At 31.8% G+C, this 24386-nt stretch overlaps 1 protein-coding gene across 3 annotated transcripts in view; it reads left to right on the top strand.

Moving 5' to 3' along the window:
• Positions 1-23744, top strand: part of FAM204A (family with sequence similarity 204 member A) — a 43165-nt gene extending 19421 nt beyond the window's left edge. For 2 of the 3 annotated variants that reach the window (XM_051981534.1, XM_051981533.1), the window contains exons 7-8: positions 16502-16608; positions 16909-19446. In XM_051981534.1, the coding sequence (XP_051837494.1) occupies positions 16502-16608; positions 16909-16960 (159 nt within the window). In that variant the 3' untranslated portion in view covers positions 16961-19446. Of the gene's footprint in view, positions 1-16501; positions 16609-16908; positions 19447-23023 lie in introns of those variants that run through there. The other variant, XR_007951138.1, reaches the window with a different exon arrangement.
• The last annotated feature ends 642 nt before the right edge of the window (positions 23745-24386 follow it).

Genomic DNA, 24386 nt, shown 5'->3' with positions numbered 1-24386 from the left:
ATATTTAGCTATATGATAGTTGACAAGTCATTTAACCTCATAGTGTCCAGGCAAGTCTATACTAGACGGGTTTCCTATGACAATGAAGCATAGATTTAGAATTGTTAAAGAAAGTGAGCTGTTGATTTTGTAGTTTGTATAGTAATTTGGGAAATACTGCAGGCGATTCTCATTTTAAACATTAGTTTTATTCTAAAAGTTCATTTATAGTTCAACTGTTAGAAACTCAAAATGTGTTTTTTTAAATATAGAAAAAAATGTAAATGTTGGAGTGAAGTCTTCTGATATTCTGAAAAGCTTATATATGAGTCCTTAATTCCATTTCAAGGAGCTTCTGCAACTTGGTATCTTAGAACCTGTTTCAAGGACTCTGCTTCTACCTCAAGTAAGGAAAGGCTTGGGTAGAGGTGTTTAGCAGCAAGGAGAGTTTTAACATTCTTTCTTACATCATTTGTTAGGTGAATACTTACTAATTGGGGATAAATAACTTCCCATTTAGATCAAGATTACAATGGATTAGCAAGAAGGCCAGTTTGATTTGTAGAATGTATGAATTGGGGATAATATGTAATCTAGCTGGAAAGGTAGATTGTAAAGGACTGTAAATGGCACAGAAGTTACATTTATCCTTTGGAAGTAGAAAGTCATTGTAGCTTTTGGAGCAATGAAATGACTTGAATTAACTTGTGCTTTAGGAATATTAAATTGTAACATTCTGAAGGAGCTAACCATAAAGGGGAAAGAATGAAATCACAAAAACTAGTTAGGTAAATACAGTAGGCTAGGTATGAGCTTATGAGAATTAAAACTACTTTGATGGCCACAGGTGAGAAAATGGGATAGGTCTGAGAAATGTGGAAGTTCAATTGAAAAAACTTGGCAACTAATAGGATATAGTGAATAAAAATCAATAAAGAGTTTTAAATTGTTAACTAGGCAACTAGAGGAATGGTGGAATCATCAATATTAAATAGGTATGTTAGAAAGATAAGTGGTTTTATGGGGAAAGGTAGAGTTTGAGATAGCTTTTGGACATCCAGTTGGAGATAACTAGTAGCAGATGCAGATTTGAAAAAACAATTGAGGACTCAAGATATAAATTTGAGAGTAATATGTATAAAGACGGCATTTGGGATCTGAAGAGATCACATAGAGTGGGGAAAGAACACAGGACAGAGTCCTGCGGGCACATCCAAATGGGAGGACAGGAACTTAGATGATCTTGTGACAAGTGAGAACCTGAACAGAGTAGAGTTATGCAAACCTGGAAAGAGAGAATATATCCATTAGGAAAATAGTGGTTCAGAAAGGAGGATGCAGACTGGAAAGAAGCTTATTGAATCTAGTATCATTAGATCATTAAAGATCTTAAATCCATTTCAGCTAAGGAATGGAGTTGGAAGCCAGATGGTGGGGGCTGAGAAGTGAGTGGAAGATGAGAAAGTGGAAGCCATTGAGTGTAGACTGCACATTGTTGGAATTGAGCTGGGAAAGGGATCAGATAAAGAAAATAATCACCTGATGGGGAGGTAAAGTAAGGGTTGTTTAGAAATTCAAGTTATGTAAAAACAAAAAATGTCAATAATTTTTTTTTAATAAAAGATTGTTGCTGAGGTGTGGATTTGGGTATGGAAGGGAACTTGAGACAGCCTAAGTTTTTCAGTGAAATTTGAAGCAAGATTCTCTGCTGCAGATAAAATAATGAGGGAGTGAATGGGGAGAATGACTTTTGAGAAAAGGCTTTGAACAAATGCTTTGGGGGGGTGTTAAAATCTATCAGAGAAATGTAAAAGACTGGGATAATGAGGGTTCAGTTGAGACTGGATAACGTAAAATTATAGTAGAGTTCATTTAGTAGTTTTATAAACTTCTGGAGAGGTATTATGCAGCCTAAGACAGAGAAAGTGGATAGGATGCACTGAAAAATCTCAATGTAGAGGTAGTGACTGTTAACTAAAGGGATAAGAATTTGAAGGGAGGAGACAAGCTAGAGCAGGGGAGATGGCCCAAGAAAAAGAGAGTACAGTGAGGGGGGTAGAGGATAGTTTAGATTTAGTGGGGATGATATTCATAGAGAGAAGAAACAGGTAATTATGGTCGATAAGAGACTTAGATATAACAATGAAACCTGTCTTATGGGTTGTAAAGAAAGCATTTATAAAGGCAAACTATATAACCATCCATGGGCACAATTGAGGTGGAATGAAAGTTCAGTTTGTTGCAGTTGAATAATAAGTAAATGTATCTTAGGATTTACAAAATGGAAGTCCCCAACTTTAAGGACAAATATTGAGATATAGGAAAGATATATTTGGCTTGGAGGGACCTAGAAATATGAAAAATACATTGTCTCTGTTTTCAAATGGTGGCTAGGTGGCAAAGTAGATAAGAGTACTGACTCTGGAGTCAGGAATACTTGTGTTCAGATATTTAGTAGCAAGTCACTGAACTTCCCTCTCAGTTTCCTCAACTGTAAACAGCCATCACCTTGAAGAACTGTTTTTGAGGGTCACATGAGATAATATTTGTAAAGTGCTTAGAACAGTACCTGGCACAGAATAGATACTGTATGTTAATACTTACTCCTTTTCTCTTTTCCTTTCCAATTCAGTAATCAGAAATCAATGTTAGGTTTACCTTAGGCTCTTTTGTTTACATTTATATATTTATATAACATTTGTATTATAATTTATTGCTTAAATTATATATATATTATATTTATTTAAATAAATATTTATTATATTATATATTATATTATGTATATATAGAGACCATATGTATATGGTCTATAAAAGTTGCCTTAGGTCCAAAGATTAAAAATGTTAAAACAGAATGTTAAAATAAAACACAATATATATAATATATATTGTATATTACATTTACATATATTTTACATGATTACATGATCAAAAATTAATAATGCTGAAATAGTATAACAAAGCAGTTTTTGACATTAAATACTAAATAATTTTGCTGTGATATTTTAAGAGAGAGTACCCCAAAAGTGTTAGTGCAGTTGTAAGCATTAATACTCTATGTCATAAAATTTTAGATTTGTAATGGAACTTAGAAATAATCTACCCCACCATATATCTGAACAAGAGTCTTTCTTTCACATCCTTGACAGTTTTGATCATGTGGCTTTTGCTTGCAACACACTAATGAAGGATAGCCCACTAGCTTTCATGGCATTCTATTTCAGTTTGGAGGCAGTTTTAGTTATTTGTAAGCTTTTTTTTTTTTTTTTTTTTTTTAATATCAAGTCTAAATATCTGCCTCTCTGCGGCTTGCAGTCAGCCCTGTACTTACTAGCTTCTCTTGTTTTTGCAGCAATTCTTTCATTTCCTTTCCCATTTGCATAATAGCATCATAGGATTATAACTGAAAAGGGACCTTAAAGGTCAATGTAGACTAACCCACTCTTTTTTCATTCAAGCCAAAAAAGACCCAGAAAGATTGTGATCTGCCCATTGACATAGAAATCATCATAAATTTGCATTTGGACTCATGCCATTTGATTTCAAATGGAGCACTCTTTCCTTTTTTCTTACCTTGTTCTTTAGAACTACTTTTCAGTCTATATTTGTGCCTAAACTCTGAGAGGGCAGTTAAGATAGCAGAGTAGATAGCTCACTGGGCCTGAAGTCAGGAAGACCCAAGTTCAAATCTGACCTCAGACACTTATTGGCTATGTAACTCTTATTATCACTCTTTCATCTTTTTCCCTGTTTTATTACCTCCTAGATGCAAACATACCCAGTTCTACCTCCTTCAAGCTTTCATCTGTCATTCCTTCAAACAGGCATTTTATAAGATTTTTAAAATATTTTATATTTTAGTAAATATTAATTTTAATTAATTAATTAAAAATTTTAATAAATGTTTTGTATTTTATAAGATCTTTACAACCAGCCACCTAAGTCAGTCATTCTTGATACATATCCTTGCTCACCATTCAGCATTTCTCAACAGCCTCTTATAATTTGTCTTCTGACCCCCACTGTTCTATACAATTTCAAGTTTACCAATGATTTTTAATTGTTAAATTTTAATGATCTTTTCTCAGGCTTTATTCTTGACCAGGTCCTGGTTTTCCTATTGCTTTGGTCTTCTTGCTAATATATCATCTAGTCCTCCTTCCCTGATTCAACCCTCTAAAAAAAGTATAAATGTCTCTCAAGGCAGTGAGTGCCATTAATCATCTTTCATTTCTTTACATTAGGAGCTTTTTATGTTATAAACTTCTTTGACAACCTATTGACCCTTTCACAGAAAATTAAGTACATAAAATAAGATAGATTGGATTGCAAAGGAAATTGATGATATTAAAATAGTTATCAGAATATTTTTGGAAAAAATATTTCAGAGACCCAAGAATCCTTATCTGCATTCTTCCTCAATTTCCACTAACTGTTAGCTCGATGCAAACAAGCCCCAAATCTATATATCCAACTTTCTTTGATTTCCAAAGCCAATCTTATCAATTTGCCCATTTCTACCTAAATGCAACATCTCAAATTCAGCAAGTTTAAATAAAGATTTATCATCTTGTCTCATAAACCCATTTTTCATCCAAATGTCTAGCTACATTCATAAAAATATAATCATAGAATTGAGATCTAGAGATGGAAAATGGTTTTTAGAGGTCATTTTGGATCATCTTCTCTTATCTGTTCATTTTAAAGAAGTGGAAACTGAGGCCTAAAGAGGTCAAATGACTCGCCCAAGGTTACACAAGTAAGAAGAAGAGTAAGATTCAAACCCTTTCCTTTGATTCCAGAACCAGATAACACAATATACATACCATAAAATGGTTTACATTGAGTGGGAATTATGTGGTTCATGCCTTCATTGTCTAAATTAGAGGTGTTAAACTCTGAGATGGCAGTTTGAAAATAACTAGTGGTCTATAAAAGTTGCCTTAGGTCCAAAGATTAAAAATGTTAAACAGAATGTTAAAATAAAATACAATGCAACATAGATAATGCAGATTTGTAGTTTTCTAGATCATTATGCTGCTAGCAGGGAGCTGTTTTTGTTTCAGTTTGACCCCACTAATCTAGACTATTATAATAGCTTCCTAATTGGGTTCTTGCATTTATTTTATCTTCCCTGTCAAATCTGACCTCCTTTTAATGTCACAATTATCTTAAGGTACAAAGTCTGATCATGTCACTCTTCTGATCAATAACTTATAGAGGCTCCCTATTGCATATAAAGCAAAATGTGAATTTCTTAGATTGGTATTTAATATCCTCACCTCAGCTGTAATGTACCTTTCTATTATTTTTTCACATTGTTTCTTTTTGTACACTCTAAGGGACATTCAAACTAGACTCCTTGATTTTTAAAATTTGCCTTCTGGGCATTTGTACAGTCAGCTCTCATCCCTGCCTCTCACAATATATTTATTTTCCTTTTAAGATTTAGCTCATGTGTGACCTGCAATGGGAAACCTTCCATCATCTTTTGGTAGTCCTTTTTCCTCTTTTAATACTTTCCCTCCACAAATTTATTTTTTTTTCCCAATGTGTACAAGTTCTTTTTCTTCCTTCTCCCATCCTCCTCTTAGGACATAGCCCAATTGAGGGCATGAATTATTGAATAACTTTTTTTTAATTCTTGCAAGCTTAAACAGACTTTTCATACATGTTTTTCATATTGAACTAAGTATCCCTCATTGACAAATTTAAAAGTTTTCTGAAAGTTACTATTTTCAACTATAGTTTTTTTGTTCTCTTGAAGTTAAAAGTACTTATTTATACTGCTTTTAAAATGGGAATTGTATGTTATTGACTAGATATTTTCACTCTTCACAAATGTGTTTAGTTTAAAAGGCATTACTTACTTGGCATGGTTTATGACAAATAGGATTGCTTTTGCAACACTTGATACTTTTCATCCTCTGAACTTCATATATAAGGATTGTAAAGATTTTTTTCAAAATTGTTTTTTCTCCTTCACACAAATATAACACTTTGTTCTCAAAAGTAAATTCAATTTATTCGGTTTTTTGATTAAAGAATTCTAATTTTTAAAAAAAAACATTTTTTGAGTTCACATAATTTAAGCTCTGTAAGTTTTCCATGGAAAAGTGGAAAAACATCTGGAAAATGTTTGTTGTTGGTCTGAAACAGACATGGAAAAGATGCTGATGCCATGTTAATTAAGTACTCATGAGGAATAACTAAAGTAATCAAGATTGAATTATTGTTGTATACATAGTTAGAGATTTCATTTTTCTTACTGTCCTTAATGAATATTAAGGTTGGGATTTTGAAACATTAATAATTGTGTGTTTAAGACAATAGCCCTTTTAGAGTAGAATGTGTTTGCACTTGCTGGGAGTCTTTTTGGAAGTCAGGTATATTGGTTTTTAATCAGTACCATTTTCTTTTTCATGAGCAATGACTGGGGCCTACTGATAAAGCCTGGGCTGTGAGGCAGAGATCCGAGAGTTCTTCAAGCCTTTTCCTGCCATAATAAGTGAAACTAATTTTTGATGTATAACATTTATAAGCCTGTGAAAGCAATAGAGCTGCATCAGCATTGAAAAAAAATGAAACCCAAAATAATTTCACAGCAAAGAATAGCCCTTGAAAACGTATCCTGAAAAACATGGTTTGTTAAAATAATGCCCATCAGTGTGCTATCATTGTGATATCACAAGAAATATTCCCCCCCCCCCCCAGATGAAAGTCCCTTAAAATTCTTGATGACATTAGGATGTTCATCATCTGGTTTGAGGGAATGGCTCAAATTCACATATTTGAGGCCCTAGTTGTAATGTGGAAAGGTTTTTCTGTTTTGGTTTTTTTTCCATTGTATGATATTTTGCGGCTATCACTTATATTAAAAATATTTTTTGTTTTGGAAAGGGGAAGAGTTGGGATAAAGAGAATATGCAGAGGTGAAATATATGGTTATGCTCTTTTGTTTATCATACATATTGAACTGCTCTAATTTTTGAGGATCCTGAGGGGTTTGTTTTTTTGTTTTTGTTTTATTTTGTTTTAACTATTACATACCTACTTGTTTTGATCTCATATTGTTGTAGCACTTTTCATTATGGGTAGCAAGAAGTATTCTAGTAAAACCTGACTTTGAAATTTTTTCCCTTGATGTTTTTTTTAGACACAAAACTGTCTTTAAATTGAATAGCCAATGAGAAATCAGTACTTTAAAATTTCTCAAATACTAGAGTCTAGATTTAATTAAAAAGAAGAAACCAGTTAGGTTGAATAGCACATTTGGAAGCAGAATTTTTCTCTTGGCTTCTGCATGTCAGCCTGTTGTAGATCAAAACCAGCTTTCTATTTGGCAACATAACAGTGAGTTTCTATCATCAAATGAGTCACACCTCCACTAAGTTAATGTACTGCTAAGATTGATTTCAGTTTAACTAATAGTGTTAGAAATAGAATGACCAAAGACAGAAAGAATATAATAGTTTATCACATAAAGAAACCCATCTCAGGCTTGCTGTCTATGAACTTCCTTAAAGTTTATTTAGATCATACCACTTACTTAATGCCATTCTGTAGATATTGCAATAGAAAGTATTTAATCAGAGCAGTAGCTAAACTTAATTCACTATTCAAAAAAATATATAAACTTGTGTATTTATGTACATTACTGTAAATAGGTAATATTCCTGTGCATACTAGGAAGAGTAGCTTTTTTGTCCCTTTTACATTTTACAAAATATTAATATTCATACTTGAGATACTCTCTCTTGTAATCCACTGCCATCTGTGCCTGAGCTGAAAGCCTTTGATTAAAGAAAAAGATATGATAAAGTAGTTCATATTTTAAAGCTCATTGCTTGAACTTATATAAATGAGTACCTAAGGCAATGACTTTCTCCCCCGTATATTTAATGATAAAATTCCCTGCCTTATTTCTATAGAGCAAAATATTTATTTAGGAATACCTAGGTATTTCAAGAATAAATGATATTAAAAGAAGTGAGTTATTGTCATTAATTTTTAAAATATATCTGGAGAAATAGAAATAAGTTTGAGTCTATTATTTTTATTTTGCCAGTATGTATTTTCTTCAATAGTAAACTTTATGGTAAAGCTAGTAATGCTGACCTTTTAATTTTAAATAGGATCGGAAAAATATTTTTGGCCTTAAGCTCAATATGATTAGGTCAAGTTTTTAATACTTGAGTGAATTAAATGCTCTGAAGTTTTGGACAAATGATTTATTTTCAGACTAGATTGAGTATATAGTACATCATTATTAGAACAACTTCTTCTTAACTGTGGAAGTGGTCTGATTTGAAATGTCAGAGTAAAGCTATGGAATTTTATCTTAGCATGTAAGTTACTCCTTTCTGAGGAAGGTTAATTTTGTTAAGGATAGATAGATATAGATATAGGTGTACTACTATTCTGCAGGTCAAAAGGAACCCTGAGAATATTCTGGTTAATGTATATCTTTTGTTTCTTTTCTTAGTTTAATGTTGATATTTCATTATCTAAACATGAAAGTTAAAAACTTCCTAAATAATAAAACAATTGTGACATTATGTTTACCTGTCAAAGTACTTTAGTAGTATTGCCCAGCTCAGAGTTAACATTTTTTTGAAGTATTGTTAATTCTTCTAAAGAACAATATATTAAAATGATTGTGAAGGTGCTTTTGGTGTTTTAGTAAGTGATGTATCTAACATAATTTTTTAGGACTGAGAAGAGAAGCTGAGAAAATAAGAGAAATTTTAGTCATTTCAGTATTTCACTGAAGCAAATGTGTATTATTTGAAGCTTTTCGTCCTACAATTTAAGCAGCAAATTATTTTCTCCATCTTTCTTTAATGTATATTTCCTATATGTAAAAATAATACTGATAACTGTTATTTCCAGGGTAAACTATTTTGTATATATATGAAATAGAACAGCATTACAGTGAATTATTATCAAATTTTTCTAATCTCTAAAATTAAAATGGATAACTTCTTAACAATTGTGATTTCTCACCACTTAAAATTGAACAAATATATAAAATACATTAAAAGTAAAATAACTGTACACATGCAGCATTTAAAGAGGGAAATGAAACTATGTTGCAAATTATAATTGTGCTAGTAAATGTCCTGTTTAGTTTATTTTAAGGTAAAAAGTTAAGTTTTTAAAGGTTTTTATATATAAATATACAAGCTTATTAGATAATCTTTAATCATCCTGCTGAGATGCATTTCACTTCTTATTTTTATGAAATATAATCTGTCTTAAAAATGGGTGCTGTTCTTCAATGTTTATTTTAATTTCTATTAAGAAATAAAATGTAATAGCTTCTTTTAGGTGTGTTAATGAGGAGCACTGGATAAGGATGAACCTAGTACATTGGTGGAAGCTGAGAGGAAGCTGGAGGATGAGCTTTTCATTGGCCAGAATCTTCTTCATCCCTGTAGGATAGAGTTATAAAGTGTGTATGTTTATGTAAAACATCTTATACTGAATCATTTTATATTTGACTTGATCAAGACTTAATCATTGTCAGTGCTTCTTAAAATTAAGTGTTCATCTATTATTCTTTAGGCTGATCATTGGACAGGAGGCTCATAAAAGATTATTTCATTTTTCACTTTGGGGTTTCTTCTTTCTTGAGCATATATAGCATGTCCATCAAGTCCTACAGAGATCTCTATATTTGATTAGAAGATGATCTTTTACCACAGCAAATACAGACTAATGTGAGTGTATTCAGGTAAGGGATGTTCTCTGTTACATTCCTTTACAATCCAGCTTAAAGGTTTTTTAATCCCTGCTTAAAAAATTTAATTTCAGAGCACAAAAGTTATAGCATTATAATATTTTTAAAATTTACACTTCTGGTTAAGGACAAGTCTTTTTCTCTGGCTTTTAAGGTATGCTTGAAAATACCTCCTTTTATCAAAAATGTTTTCTTCTAACCTTTGGTGTATGATTGGGTGATCACCTAGAATGGCATTCCTTATGCTCTCTTTTAATTATGTTTATCTGTGCTTTTAACAAACCTTAAAAAAAAAAAAAAAAGATTTCAGATGTTACAAGTCTAATTAAAGAGACAGACAAAGCACAGTTTATACTGTAGATTTTTTCTGCAGTTCAATTAATCAGCATGTTTTCTCTTTTAATTAAAACCATTTTAGTAAATTAAAGCCCACAGCAAAACACATATATAATTTGTTTGTAATTAGCTCTTAATTGGTGGTAGTTGAAGCTTAGCACCCTTGGTTTCTTTCTTCATGATTGCCATTTTATTAGCAGCCAGTCATTAATTAATCTTTTTCTAATTAGCTTATAAAACTGTTGATGGCACATTATTGTAAATGTGATTTTAAGTTCAAAGCTTGTTAATAAGCTTTCTTACTTAGAAGAACAGAGATAAAGAAATTGCTGAAAACAGTACTACAGTTCTTTTTTAAAAAACTGTCTTTCTTATAAGGGGACTGTGTAAAGCATCTAACAGCTTATGGTTAATTTTTTTAGTGCTTTTTTTCTCCCTTATGAATAGAATTTGCTTGAATATAAAGGTCTGTATCTAATAATGACTTAAATAATAAAACATCTTTTTTCCCTCTGCTGTAGCATGATGTGGTAGTATACATATAATTTCAAGTCTTCATAGCCATAATTAATATAGATGCTATACAAAGTATTACCCGGTGAATTCAATGTTGAGTACATGATTGAAAGTGTACTGTTTCCATTTCAAAAACCACATAGACTTGGCATTTCATAAATCATTTAACTGAGTGATTTATATATTTTTGGGGGTTTTTTATACACTCAAACAACTGGAATGCATTTTGAAATACAAATGGTTCATTTTGAGTGATTGTTATAAAGTTGTTGGTGTAAAATACATGTACTTATGTATGCATACGTGATCCCATAATGAAACTAAGTTATATTCTGTAACAAGGGAGGTAATGGTTCCATCAAAATTGATGCTTAAAAGGATGGATTCCTTTATATTTATTTAATAACTTAAAATGTTGGGACATCTCATAGATGTCCATAGATTGACAAGATCAATGTGAATATTTAACATATCCTCAATTTAACATAATACATATCTTCGGAAATTATAAAATCGTTGAAATGCATTGTGAATCTGTTACATTTTAGCCTATATTATAAGCTGCCTCTTAATTGCATTTAAAAGCCCTTAACTAAATAATATTCCAAATTAAATACATCAACATTTGTTCAAAGTTTTGAAAGTTGCAGAAAATATAATGTTATGTCACTGGAAATGTTTTTCCATTTTTACTGCCTTGAACTTTATATTATAATTTTTTTCAACTTCAGCTATTTTCTGCCTGTTTTTAGAAAGCATTTTATGATGCCATGCAGGAAACACTAGAAAGGGATAGCTGACAAAGAAAAAATTAAAAATTGGATAAAAAGTAAATGAATAATGTCATATTACTAAAAAGATGAGAGGCTAATTTGTGCCGACTTTTTGCTAATTTTGTTCAAGCCTCAAAATGAGGAGCTGTCACCCGTTCTGTGTAGCACTGATGACAGTGCCAATGATCCATGAAATAAGCTGCCGCTGGCTTTGTTCTGATAAGAATGAACAAATCTGCACAATGTTCGGCTCCCAGAATCTCATTTTCATACTTGCATGCAGGCTAAAAGAAATAAGCTGTTTGCAGGCTTGATTAATCAGACATTTGAGGGTTTTTTGTCTCTTTGATCTCTTTCGTCTCCTAGGTAACTTGCTTGACATTAATGTTGAGCTTGAGTAAAGACAATCAGGAATTGTAGACCAAACTGATATAAAAATTAAAGACCTTAACACTTTAAGTGCTCCAGTAATGGTTCCGCTTTACTTCAGAAAACATCTGTTTTCATTTAATTAAAGAACAAAAGAGAATGGCATAAATATTTTTCATAGAGACCTATTATTCCATGAAAAGTTAAAGTATGATAATTGGTATTTTTAAATAAGTGCCTCAAAAGTGTCCAAAAGCTATGGAAGTGGAGAGGATGGGGGAGATTCATAAATCTGTTACAAGGTAGTAATTTTGAGATGAGTAAAATATTTTCTGAAATGGATAAGAAGTTTACAGCTATGCTAGATTAAGCTGTTCAAGTCAGATGCTTCACATGATTATCAGCAAACTTTATAATGGCAAGACTTTACAGAGAAACTCATTTGATTTTTAAAGTTTGTCTTTTAAAAATCTATATACTATGTTACAAGGATGAGCCATTATATGTGTTTTACTACCCAAAATGATTTACACACTCTAAACCTGTAAAATTGAAAGGAATTAAAAAAATGTCGCAGTGCGTTTGCTTGAGGTTATGCAGACGCTTTTACAAATCTTCCAAGTGGCTGTAAAGATGAATGCCTCAAGGGTCTAGCCAGGGCCCTGCTTTTCCAACCAGCTAAAGCCCTTATCTTAAATCCAAGCAAAGTACCATTAATCTTTTTGAAAGACCTTTTATGGCTTTTAATATATCCCAAATTAGAACATTTTACACCCTTGGTTCCTGAAATATGGTGATAAAAAGCCTTTAGAGCTTAATTTTCCTTACTGCGTGCTCTGACCAATTTGCAGTTCTTTGTGATAATGTTTAGACACCTTAATTAAAATGCAGCAAAATATTGGATGTTCTATATGGAAAATGCTGATACTTTAGCTACATAAAACATTTTTACGTATATTTTTATTCATATTTTCTGATTTATTTTTACCTTGTATTGCTATTGAGTTGTCTAATGACCTGAAACAGTTTTTAATATAAAAGCCTTTGACTAAGCTTTTATGAAATTTTTAGGTTGGGGTATAAAGGTACAAGTGCTAGGTATAGGTAAATCCTCAGTTCTGCACAAAATATTTATTTATAATATTGTCATATTGAATCTCTTCTCATGGTCTGAAAATTAGAACTTGGTCATCTTGTTTGATATAATGCTTTCTCCTTAGGCTGTTCCACAGAGGATCTTTTATCTTTTTAATTCTAAAACATTCTTTTCAGTGTGCAGAGAAATAAGTGATACCCTGATTTTTCATTACCTTTACCAGCCAAATAGATTTGTCATTACATCTTATGAAAAGTGACAGCAGGCCTTTTTTTTTTTTTTTAAAGTGTTTTTTAGGTGCAGAATATTGTGTTTAAACTAACTCAAGTAAAATGCAGTTAAAAGTTGATCTTTTAAAGGAACAGAACTGTTTGAATGCATTGTCTGTGTACCTAGTCAATTTCTTGTATTATATAATTCATAAAATGATGGAGTCTTCTCATGCCAATACTTGTTTAATGCATTATAAGGTATTATTTTAAGCAAGTTTATACTTTGTCTTAAAGAGTATGTACTTTCAGTCTTTAGATGAAGTATCATCCTGGATTGGGTTTAATGTAACTGGTTTAATGTAAATTGTTTAGAGCATAAGACCATGTCAAGATCGTCACATTTAAATCAAATAACTGCATGTCCTGACACAGTCACATGTACTCGTTTGTCTATTCATGGTCCAGATAATGTAGATTGAGAAATTTCTGTCAATTAAAATGTTGCTATTGAGCTATTTTTTAATTTATAATACTTTTAGAAAAGAATTTCATTATGCTAGTGATGGCAAATGGTATTAGTGGATCGAATTATGTAGCTTTTTTTTTAAGCCAAGTTTGGTTGTATGATAGAAATTTTCTGAGTGCTTTTTTGTAGGGTAGTATCACTACCAGTTATTTATTGCCCGTAGGGATTTTGGCAAAACAGTAGAATATACTGAATTCCATTAGAGTTTAGTGGAATGAAATTCAAATTAAAAAAAGAAAGAAAGAAAAAGAAAAACCTCATGATTTTGTGTAAGCCTTATACATGAAAGTGACAATTATAAATCTTGAAAACTCAGATGGCAAGCTCCAGTCAGGTCATGGTAGCTAGTTTAGTTGGCATAAGTTTGAACTCCTTTCACCATGGTTATGAGAGCTTTTCATTAGGAAATGAGTATAACTTTTTAGTAGTAGTAAAATAACTTAACCATAAACTAGAACACAAAATTCTTCTGAAGTTTCCTTTCTGTTAGTTAGCTGTTGTACCAAAGACCTTCTGGTTATTTAAAATTGTAACTACCTTTCTTGTGAGTTAAATGTTGGGGTCTGCCAAGAACAAGAAAATAAAAATAGAGCAAAAAGTTCAAAGGACTTCTGGAGATAAATCATCTATAATTTTTCTTTTGAAAATTATTGAAGGACATTACTGTAGAGTTTGACTTTATTTTAACTGAAAGGTAGCACCTATATTAGGTCCTGTAATATTGATTTAGAATTTTGAATAAACACTGAATATAGCTTCATGAGCTGTCTCTTAAATGATATATATATTTTTTCGCCAGCTAGTGCTGACTAAATTTTGCTATTTTTATTTTGGTTATAATATTGTTGACTTGCAATTATTATATTTCAGCAACTGTGTACTGAAAATTCTTATCTTTTTTATGGGAAATACGTCACTACTTGGATTTCCTTTTATGAATATCAGTTTAAAAAGCTGTATGTTAAAATGATTTTGGTCCACCTGTGCAACTTACATTCTAAAGAAGAAAACTATGAGTAGCCTATACCAGTGGTCTCCAAAGAGTGGGAGGTGAGCGGTTCAGGGGAAGACTGGAGAAATAGGAGTAATAAATCAAAGGGTGGAATGGTAGACTGCATCCCACTCTTCTTGTTATAGTCAATTTTAGGACTTGTTTCCAGCACAACTGTAGCAGGCCCTTCTTCCATTGTAGGCTAGCATTTGTACTTTGCTCCTTCTGAGCAGCTCTACAAGTTCTCAATCTCTTCCCTTTCTTAGCAGGGTACCCTTCTAGGTAATTATCACTCAGCTTCAGCCTAGACACTTTCATTAGTTGCTGCTCAAGTAAAGTTCTCACCCTACTCACCTTCCTATTTACCTCTTCCCATCTTCACACCCTGTCTTCCCAAAGAGACATGGGCTCTATGTTTTCGGGCCCTGGCCCACTTTTTGATTCTTGTAGGATAAATTGAGTCACATAAATAAAGCAAAAATTAAGGTGGGTTGCTGATCTTTTCCTCCAAAATTTATCCCAATTTTATTCACTCTACCACCATCATCCTAGGCATCCAGATTCTTAATCTTGGCTTTAGCCTCAATCCCTTACTCATTCTTATTCTGTGTATCCATTCAATTGTAAGACCTTATCATTTTTATCCCTAACATAATCCTCTTCTCTCCTGTCATACAGCTACTACCTTAATTCAGACCATCATCATCTCTTATTTATGAAATAGCTTTTTAATTGTTATCTTATGCCCCTCTTGATTCTAATCCATCCTTCCCACAATTGCTAGTTATTTTCCTAAAAAGTATTGATTATGTAAACACCCCACACACACACACACAAATCCAGAGGTTACCTTTTGACTCTAGTATCAAGTATTTCATTTTATCTCATCTCTTTTGTGTCTGTCTTATACATAAATATTAGTATAGTAATACATATTATGTGTATATATATGGTGATGCTGAAATATGTTTTATTATTCATAGTACATAATAGAGATTCTTAAACTTTTCTACTCATTACCTCTTTTTGCCTGAGGAATTTTTATGCAACCCCAGGTATTTAAGTATATATATAAAACATAGCTGTGCATTTTGAACATTTACTGATAATAAATCATAAAGAAATTTATTTTAAATTTATTTTTAGTTCTTTGGTATATGTATAATTTTGAAGATAAAAGCAAATTTGTCTACTAATGAAATGGATGTGCTTGTTTATTTTTTACATAAAGAATTAAATCTTGATGGAATATTTGATATCTTTTACTGATGCTAAATTTTTTGCAATTCCCCTATTCTGTTATGTGACATCATATGAGTTATGCCCCACAATTTAAGAAGTTTTGATATACACCATACTGTTATATACACACACATATATATGTATGTGTAATACTATCACTCAAGCATTTTCAATAACTAGAACTATACTAGACTTTGAGAAGTATTCATAGTAGAAGATAAAAAGTTCTTGCACCTATGAGAAGCTTTTATCTTGATCTGGGTGATATATACATGAAACAACAAGAAACCAATATAAAATAATACATAATTAGATACAAATATGTTGCATATACTTGGTTCAAAGTAAGGAAAGAGATCTTTGTAGCCTGAATGAGAAAACACGAACGAAGAAAAAAGGGAAAAACACTGTTGTATGCAGAATGTGGTACAAAGGTTAACCTGATACAAATAAGGGGGTCTGTATTGGAAAGTAAATTGGAAAGTAAATACTTTTCATCTTTACATTATACTCTATTTGATTACCATGGAAAGAATGATTTAAGAACTAAATGCTACTATATCTGTATAAATGTTTTCAAAGCCACAAGCATCCCTAAAATGTAGGCATTGATCTCTTCTTTTATACTGAGGTTTTAATTAATTGAATCCTAGTTAGATTCAAAGTAGCTCATATTAACTATCATGTTTATTTGTTTGTTTTTTCTTTGCTTTCTTTTAGCTTGGGGTAAAAATTGCCAAAGCTGTTGCATGTCGCAACTTTGTAAAAGCTAAAAAAGATGCTGAAACTTCACAGGAGGTTCGAAAAAGGAAGAAACTTGCATGGGGGTAAGTTAATTTAAGATTCAGATTGTAATTTAGTATCATAGCCTTGTAAGTCACACAAATTTTGCAAGAGTATTTTTACTATACTTCTATAATCTTGATTTTTTTTTTTAAATATCTTTGCCTCAATTTTATCACTTTAAATATAGAAGCTTTTCTTCCCCTTGCATGATGTTATTTTGTAGTTGATGAAGTATTTGAAATAGTAAAACAAATTTCATTTCATTTCATCATATGTTAAAAATATTTTAAGTATTTAATTATCTCAATAATGAATAGCTGATTTGTATTTTTTTGTTTTAGGTTTGAAGCAAAGAAGAGATGGGAAACCAAAAGCAACATGGGATATATGTAACTAGGTCTTCATCTTTGAAAAACAAAGAACTCTTGGTATCTTACTGTTTAAAGGGAGCCAGTGAAATTCGGTACCAGTTAGAAAAAGTAAATGTCAGATTAGTGAGTCAGTTACACATATTTTTTCAATCTTTTAAGGTAATGTATCTTATTTTGTTTTAAAAATTAACTTTTCTTAATGAATATGAGAATATAGTTAGGGAAAAAATATAAGGAATGTGATGTGTACATACATCAGTCTTTAAAGTATTAATGAAATCATTGATATATGGATATAATTGCTATTGGTTCATATTGAAACCTCAGTTTGTACCATAGAAAAGAGTGTTTTTGAATTGCTGTGGCCAAATTTTATTTTCTGACAGCTTTCTTCCAAGTATGGTTGGTGTGGTGGTCAGAACTCATATTCTCTATTAGCAAGTCTTGCACAAGCTTACTATAATATCCTTGAAGGATCACTAATATTGGAAAAATAGATTTATGTACAGCAAAAATTATTTGCTTTTTACTGTTTGATGAACATTTAGCTATTAAGATCCATGTAACTTAAAATATTTATGGTCATAAACTATCCTCATGGGTTTTATTTTTTAAATAACGATTTAATAGTAAATCATAAATATATCTAAGAAGATATAACCATACCAGTCAAGAAACATTCAGTTTTAATACAAGTGCTATTTTGTCTAAATATTTTTTCCTAGAAAATTGGGTTTTCTTTTTTTTCTCATGGCTGTCTGGTAAAAGTCAATGAATAATTTTAAATAGCTTTGAGGATGGAAAGTGTCATACAGTTTGCTATGATTTAATTCTGTCTGAGAATAGACATAGGCTACTCACATCTCATTGTCTCTTTTATTCCTATGATTCTTTGAATTTTAATGTTTTTCTTAGATAGCTTATCAGTCGTGCAATTTGATTATTGATAAATAATTATTTTATTATTAATTGAAATACAATGTTTTAAATTCTTTAAATATATGGTTTGGATTATTTCCATTCTTTTTTCCTTTTGTTTACACACAATTATTTTGGAGAGTGGAAATCTTGAAAGGTAACCTTACCTGTCATGACATATTATCTGAAAATATGCTAGCATTGCAGAATTCTAAAATGAACATCAAAAGAGCTTGTTGAGAGCATATACGCCATTCCACAGAGAGGTGTTATTCTTACATCAAGTTTTCCAAAAGAAAAGATCATATCACTATGTTGATTTCAATTCTCCGAGGTGGAGAAGAGTTTATCACCATTGTCATCAGCTAATGTTGTCTTCTGAGACCAAATAATCCTAATTCCTTTGAATGACTTCCAGTTATCTAATCTAAACCAAACCATCTCAGGGGTTATACACAGTTCACACTATGAAAAACCAAACTCACAATATTTATGTGAATATAAATATAAATTGAAAGCCAAATATACATGAAATATTCAAGGAGATGGTATGCAGGTGTGCTTTTAGGAATAAAAATCTGACTTTTTAAAAGATATGTATTTTAATACATTATATCTCAAAAGATTTTTTTTTAAATCATAGACTATTAGAGCTGAAGATTTTTGTCATATACTATAGATAAAAAGCTCAGAGACATGACGTGACCAAAGCCATAGAGTCAGTCAGTCAGTAGCAGAACCAGTACTAGAACTAAGGGCTTACTTACTTTACTGCCAGTCCAGTGTTCTTTTAGATTGCATGGTAGTTTCTAATCAGTATGATTTTGTTTTTACATAACTTTTTCTGAACAGTTGTATATAGAGAAATATATCTCTACTATCCAGAGTACTAAGTATGTTTTTACATTATGGGCATTAATGTTACTATTTATGTTGGGGGGGGGGGGGTTGTTGTTGTTTGAGATCATAAAAATCCTGTTGTCTATGTAAGGAATGATGATTCATTGAGAAAATCAAGTTTCAGAAGATCTTTTAGACAGTTTTATAATTCATCTTAGAAAAATAAGAATCTGAACTGAATATCTTATTGTTTTTCAATTTCTGTATTTTTTTTAATACATGACATATCTCTGAGAATACAATTATATGCCATTTATAGAATCCCTGTTATATTCAAAATCATTCTAAATGTCTAAGAGAGGTGATAACACATATTGTAATACTAACCATTGTACATACCTATTATGTAAGAAAATATCTAGAATTTCTAAAGAAATTTTCTGTAATAATAGGTATTATTTCTCTGAGTAATCAGATACATTGTTTAAAAATACAATTTTCTAGGGGGCTGGAATGAAAGATTGCTATATTTGATGTAATTGATATAATGGAAAGAGGAATATCCTAGGCATCAGAAGACTTGTTTTTAGGATAGATTCTACCACACATTGTCTCTTTGAGCAAATCATTTCAATTTTTCTAGGCTCTAGTTTTTTTTCCTCATTTATAAAATGGGGATATTGCCATCTGATCTCACTAGATTGTAATAAAACACTAATGAAAATATTAAACTTGTGCCAATGAAAAGTTTAGGGAATTTCTTGTCATTCTATCCATTCTTCTTTCTGCTTCCCTTAGACCTACTTCCTTCAGGCATTACCTAACTCTAAGGGTAGTACTCAAAGTTAAATAATCCTTCCTCCCACAAGTTCAGCTCTAATGACCAACATGGCATGATTTTTAGAAGTATTAGAAAGTCCTACAACTCAGAAGATTTCCTGATTGCTGAAATTTCCCATGTTTGACTTACTTCTGAAGCCTTAGTGAGTCCTGTGTTAATTTTAAGGTACTTGTTAAAGGACTCTCTAGGAATAGAATCTAGGAGTCTTCTTGAGTCTGGAAGAAATAAGTTCCCAGATACTGCCTGAGCACTGCTTTCATTGTAGTTCAACATAAGAACAATATCAGGTCCCTTTGAATGATAGTGTCTGAGTGGAAAGGCATGAGAGAGGTGATTTCGTTAGCAGTAGTCATCAGAGAACCTAGAATTTACCATACCTGCTCTCAGTCACTATCTGAGTTACCTTGAGCTGCTTGGCAAATGCATTATCCCACTTGTGAGGTTGTTAGCTGATCGTTGATTTCATTTAGGTAGAGAGCAGGTGTTAAGGCAGTTTCCCTACCAGGCAAGCCCCTTTTCTGCTCAGGGTACCCTCATATATAGTGTGGCTAATAGGTCTAACCGAGACCTGGGTCTCCCAGACTCTGAAGTCAGCTTCTTGCTAATTCTCTATGATGTACTGCCTCTCCATTCTCTATGATATGAATTAGAAATTGTATTACATCATTTTAAAAAACAATGTGGTTGAAGTAGTGCTCATGTGTACATAGCTTTTAACATTGCCCATACTATTCTCAGCAAGAAAAGGATACATTCTGGAGGAGTCATAACTCAACTTTTTGAAGCTTCTACATATACATTTACTGCACCAAGAATGCTGGAGTTAAATTAGCAATGTAAATGTCAGTTATTGTTAACGGAGATTAATATGTTTCAGGCCACAGGTATGACATTAATGTAGCTGATTTATTGTTTAAGTACTTCAGGCTAAAACAACTTACCAAAGAATAGTAATTTCAAGCTTAGCAACATTGATTCTGAGAACTAAAGTTTGCAGTGCATTTTTGTTTGGCAGCTCTTGGGATGTTTCTGATTTTTCAGTAGAACATTCTATTTCTTTCACCAAGAGGAGAGTTTGAATATGGTAATCTAAGGCCAGTTATAATTAGTTCTGATGACAGACTTAAATACCACTGCCAAGGTTGTAAATCAGTAGCTAAACAGGTTTGTACAACTGATCATAAATCTCTAACTCCATATTTTAAATGTTTCTATTTTTGAGGCAGACATATGAATGGGGAGGACAAGGACAGGAATAAAATATTATTTAACTTTGGACATTGGGTTAGAGTGTTAAATATCAAATCTTCAGATACTTATGTACTAACAAATTTGATTTCTTTAGTATCTTTTGCTTAACTTATTTTCATGTTTTTGATGTATTTTTTGATACCATATTTTATTTGGTGCAGTAAAATTTTGTCATTTGTAAAGCACTATGAAAAAAAAGTGTTTAAACTTTTGTTTAATGTAAAGTGAATACATAATACTTTAGTACGAATTGTATAGTTTTGTTCACTTGAGTTTTATGTATCTGCTCTTTTAATACCCCAAAGACTCCCAAAACCTGTGAAAAGGGCAGTACAAATGTTACTCTCTTGTTTCCATGCAGTAAGTGAAGAAACAGATTCTGAGAAATCATAGGGCAAGTAAGTAGCAGACCTAAGCCTTGAACCTCACTATCTCCTAGTGATGAAGAACTTCAGAATTTCATAGAATGCCTTCAGAAAATTGCATATTCTTAATATATATTGGATTACTTACTGTCTAGAAGAAGGGATGGGGGTAAGAAAGGAAAAAAATTTTGGAACAAGATTAATGTTGAAAATTATCTATGCGTATGTTTTGAAAATAAAAAACTTTAATAAAAAATTTAGCTAAAAAAAAAAATAACTCTAGGCAAGCCATTGGATTGGCCACAAAGTCATTAAGAATTATATTTTCTCCCCCAGATTGGAAATAAAATAAGTTAACACCAGATTAACTGAGATATTTGTAAAGCACTTAGCACAATGCTTGATACATAAATGCCATGCCAATTCCAATGTTATAACATTTCTATAATACCTATTTTGCAGCCTCAAAACCTTTCTATATCAAGTTAATATTATAAATAATATGCCATTTTAAAGATGAAAGTTGTTTTCCTTTTTAAAGAAGTATAAATTGAAGGTGGTAGAAGCAGGTGACATTGGAACAGGTCATACACAGGAAACAAATTTTGACACCTCCATTGTCAAAGAGTCTAGAACCAACTGAAATGCTTCAAGTTTTCCATGCTGGCACAAATCATCTTTATTTTTAGTATCTGGCAGAACAACAAATGCTTTGCATGTCAATTTAGTATTTTTTCAAGCCAACTGTTTATTCACTGGCTTAAAATTTACACTCTACTAAAGTCTTAGCCATGACTTTCATGAAACAAATAGTAATATTTGGACAAAGTATGTACATATAAAATCTTTTCCAAAACCAAATGTCGATAGAACTAGTGCTAGGTATTTATGGCATCCATGTTTTCTAATATGACAACGAATCTAAAAGTGCTTTGAAAAAAGCAAAGTATTCTATAAATGTAGCACAAAATTATTTTGTAATTTAAATATTAATATTATGCCACTAGTCCCATTTAATTATTTAAGAAGTATGAAGAGCATGTGTTTCTGTGTGAAATTATGCTAAATTTCTTTTTCCAGGGTCTTGTTGCATCTGAATCCATCACTTGTATTTTTTTCAGAAACACCAGAAATCCATGTATTAAAGTTTTTGTTTAAGTAGACAGAATTGTGTATAAAAATCTCTCAGGGGGTTTTCTCCCTACCCAAACAATGATCTCTTCTTAATTGCAAAATCTAATGATCTTTTTTCTATCTTTATAATTCTAAAATCTTTGTACATCAATTAATGCTGCTGACCACCATCATCTGCTCCTAGATACCCTCTCTTTTCTGGGTTTTTCTGATAATGATCTCTCCTTGTTCTTCTCCTACCTATCTGACCATTTCTTCCCAGTTATTTTTTTCCTGTCTTTTATGCCTTGCTTTCTATGTGTAGGTTTACCTCAGGTCACTGTCCTAGACCCCCTTTTTTCTTTTCAGTCTCTGATCTCATTAGGTCCCTTGGGTTCAATTACATGTACGGACGACTCCCAGCTCTATCTATCCAATCCCCTTCTCTCTCTTGAGTTCTGGTCCCATATCACCAGTTACCTATTAGACATTTCCAATCAAATGCCCCATAGGCATCTCAAACATAACATATCTAAAGCAGAACTCATTATCTTCCCTTCTCCCCCCCAAAATCCTAATTCTCTACTTGTTTTCTTAACTATAAATAGAACCATGCTTTTTATCATTCAGGTTCACAATGTCAGAATCATTCTTAATTCTTTCTTGTTCTTCACCCCTTCATCTATATTGTTTTCTAACGCTTGTCTGTTTTAGTATCTTACATAACTTTCTTTTTTTTTTTTTTTTTTCCACACAGGTACCACCTTCGTTTAGGCCTTCATGACCTCTTGACTGGACTTTTATAATACCCTATTAAAGTCTCCTTTCAGTCTCTTTCTACTCTAGCCAATTTTCCATATAACTGCTAAATTGGTGTTCTTAAGATACAGGTCTGAATTTTTTATTTACCTGCCCAAAATGGTTTCCTTTAAGATAAAACACCCTTCCCAGTCTGACTCTGTATTTCTAAGCTTATTGCACATTGCCCTTCATAGAAGCTATGGTCCATTCAAACAAGCCACATTCTTCTATCACATGCAATCTTTTAGCTTCTATCAGGACTCAATTCAAGTGCCACCTTCTATATGAGACCTTACTTGCTCCCCTCAAAAAATGATGTTTTTACCCTTAGGAATTACTTTGTATTCACTGTTGTATATATTTTATGCTTGTTTGTCTTGTCTACAAAAAAGACAGATCCCTAGCATAATAGGTAGCATTTTATAAATGATTGTTGAATGAACTTTTATAGGCAACTATGGCTGAAATAAATCACTTGATTCAATCGAAGAATTTTTAAAATTGATTAAAATTTTCAGTGCAAGAAAGAAGGACAGACTTTATGATGTATCTTCCTTCACTCCTTGAAAGCAATAGAAAATGCCTTGGAATTTTTGCCATGTATAGCACAAAACTACTAGTGGCCAGCAGCAGCCACATGTAGCAAGCCATAATTACCATTAAAAAATGTAAAAAGGTGTCTAATTTAATTGGGTCTGCTTTCAAAATGATGGCCTTTGCAGAGCATGAAGCAATAGTGTTTTATTCTATTAGTGCAATGGAGACTCTAGGAAGGCATATTATTTACTAGAATTTGCTCCAGATTCTATAGCATAATGAGATTTTATTGCTCAGTTGTATTTTGTGGTCTTCATTTCAGTTATTGGAATAAATAGACTTTACTCTTTGGCCATCCTTCCAGTATTATTACAATTGGATATACCAGATATGCTTGCAAAAAGTCATGAAATAAATGGGATTGTGATTAATTATATGTGTGGGTAGTTAGGAGGCATAGTGGATGTTATTCAGGTCTAGTTATCAGACAACTGAACAATAATGAATTATATTTTTACTGATGTGTGTACAGTTTTTTTTTTTTTGGGGGGGGGTTGAGGACAAGTCAAACAGAAATAAAATATTTCAAACAGATAGATTTTTTAAATTTTTTATTGCTTTTAGGCCCTGGTTTAATTTTCTAATTTCCAAAGTGGAGATGATAATAGCACCTACATCCCAAGGTGGTGGTGAGGATGAAATGAAATATTTATAAAGTATTTAGCATAGTGCCTGGCCGCCCATACTAGGCATTATATAAATGTTTGTTGTTATTATTATCA

This window comes from Antechinus flavipes, chromosome 2, assembly GCF_016432865.1.
Source record: "Antechinus flavipes isolate AdamAnt ecotype Samford, QLD, Australia chromosome 2, AdamAnt_v2, whole genome shotgun sequence".
NCBI lineage: Eukaryota > Metazoa > Chordata > Mammalia > Dasyuromorphia > Dasyuridae > Antechinus > Antechinus flavipes.
Note: the sequence above shows the minus strand (reverse complement) of the source record. Positions and strands in the feature narration are given on the sequence as shown.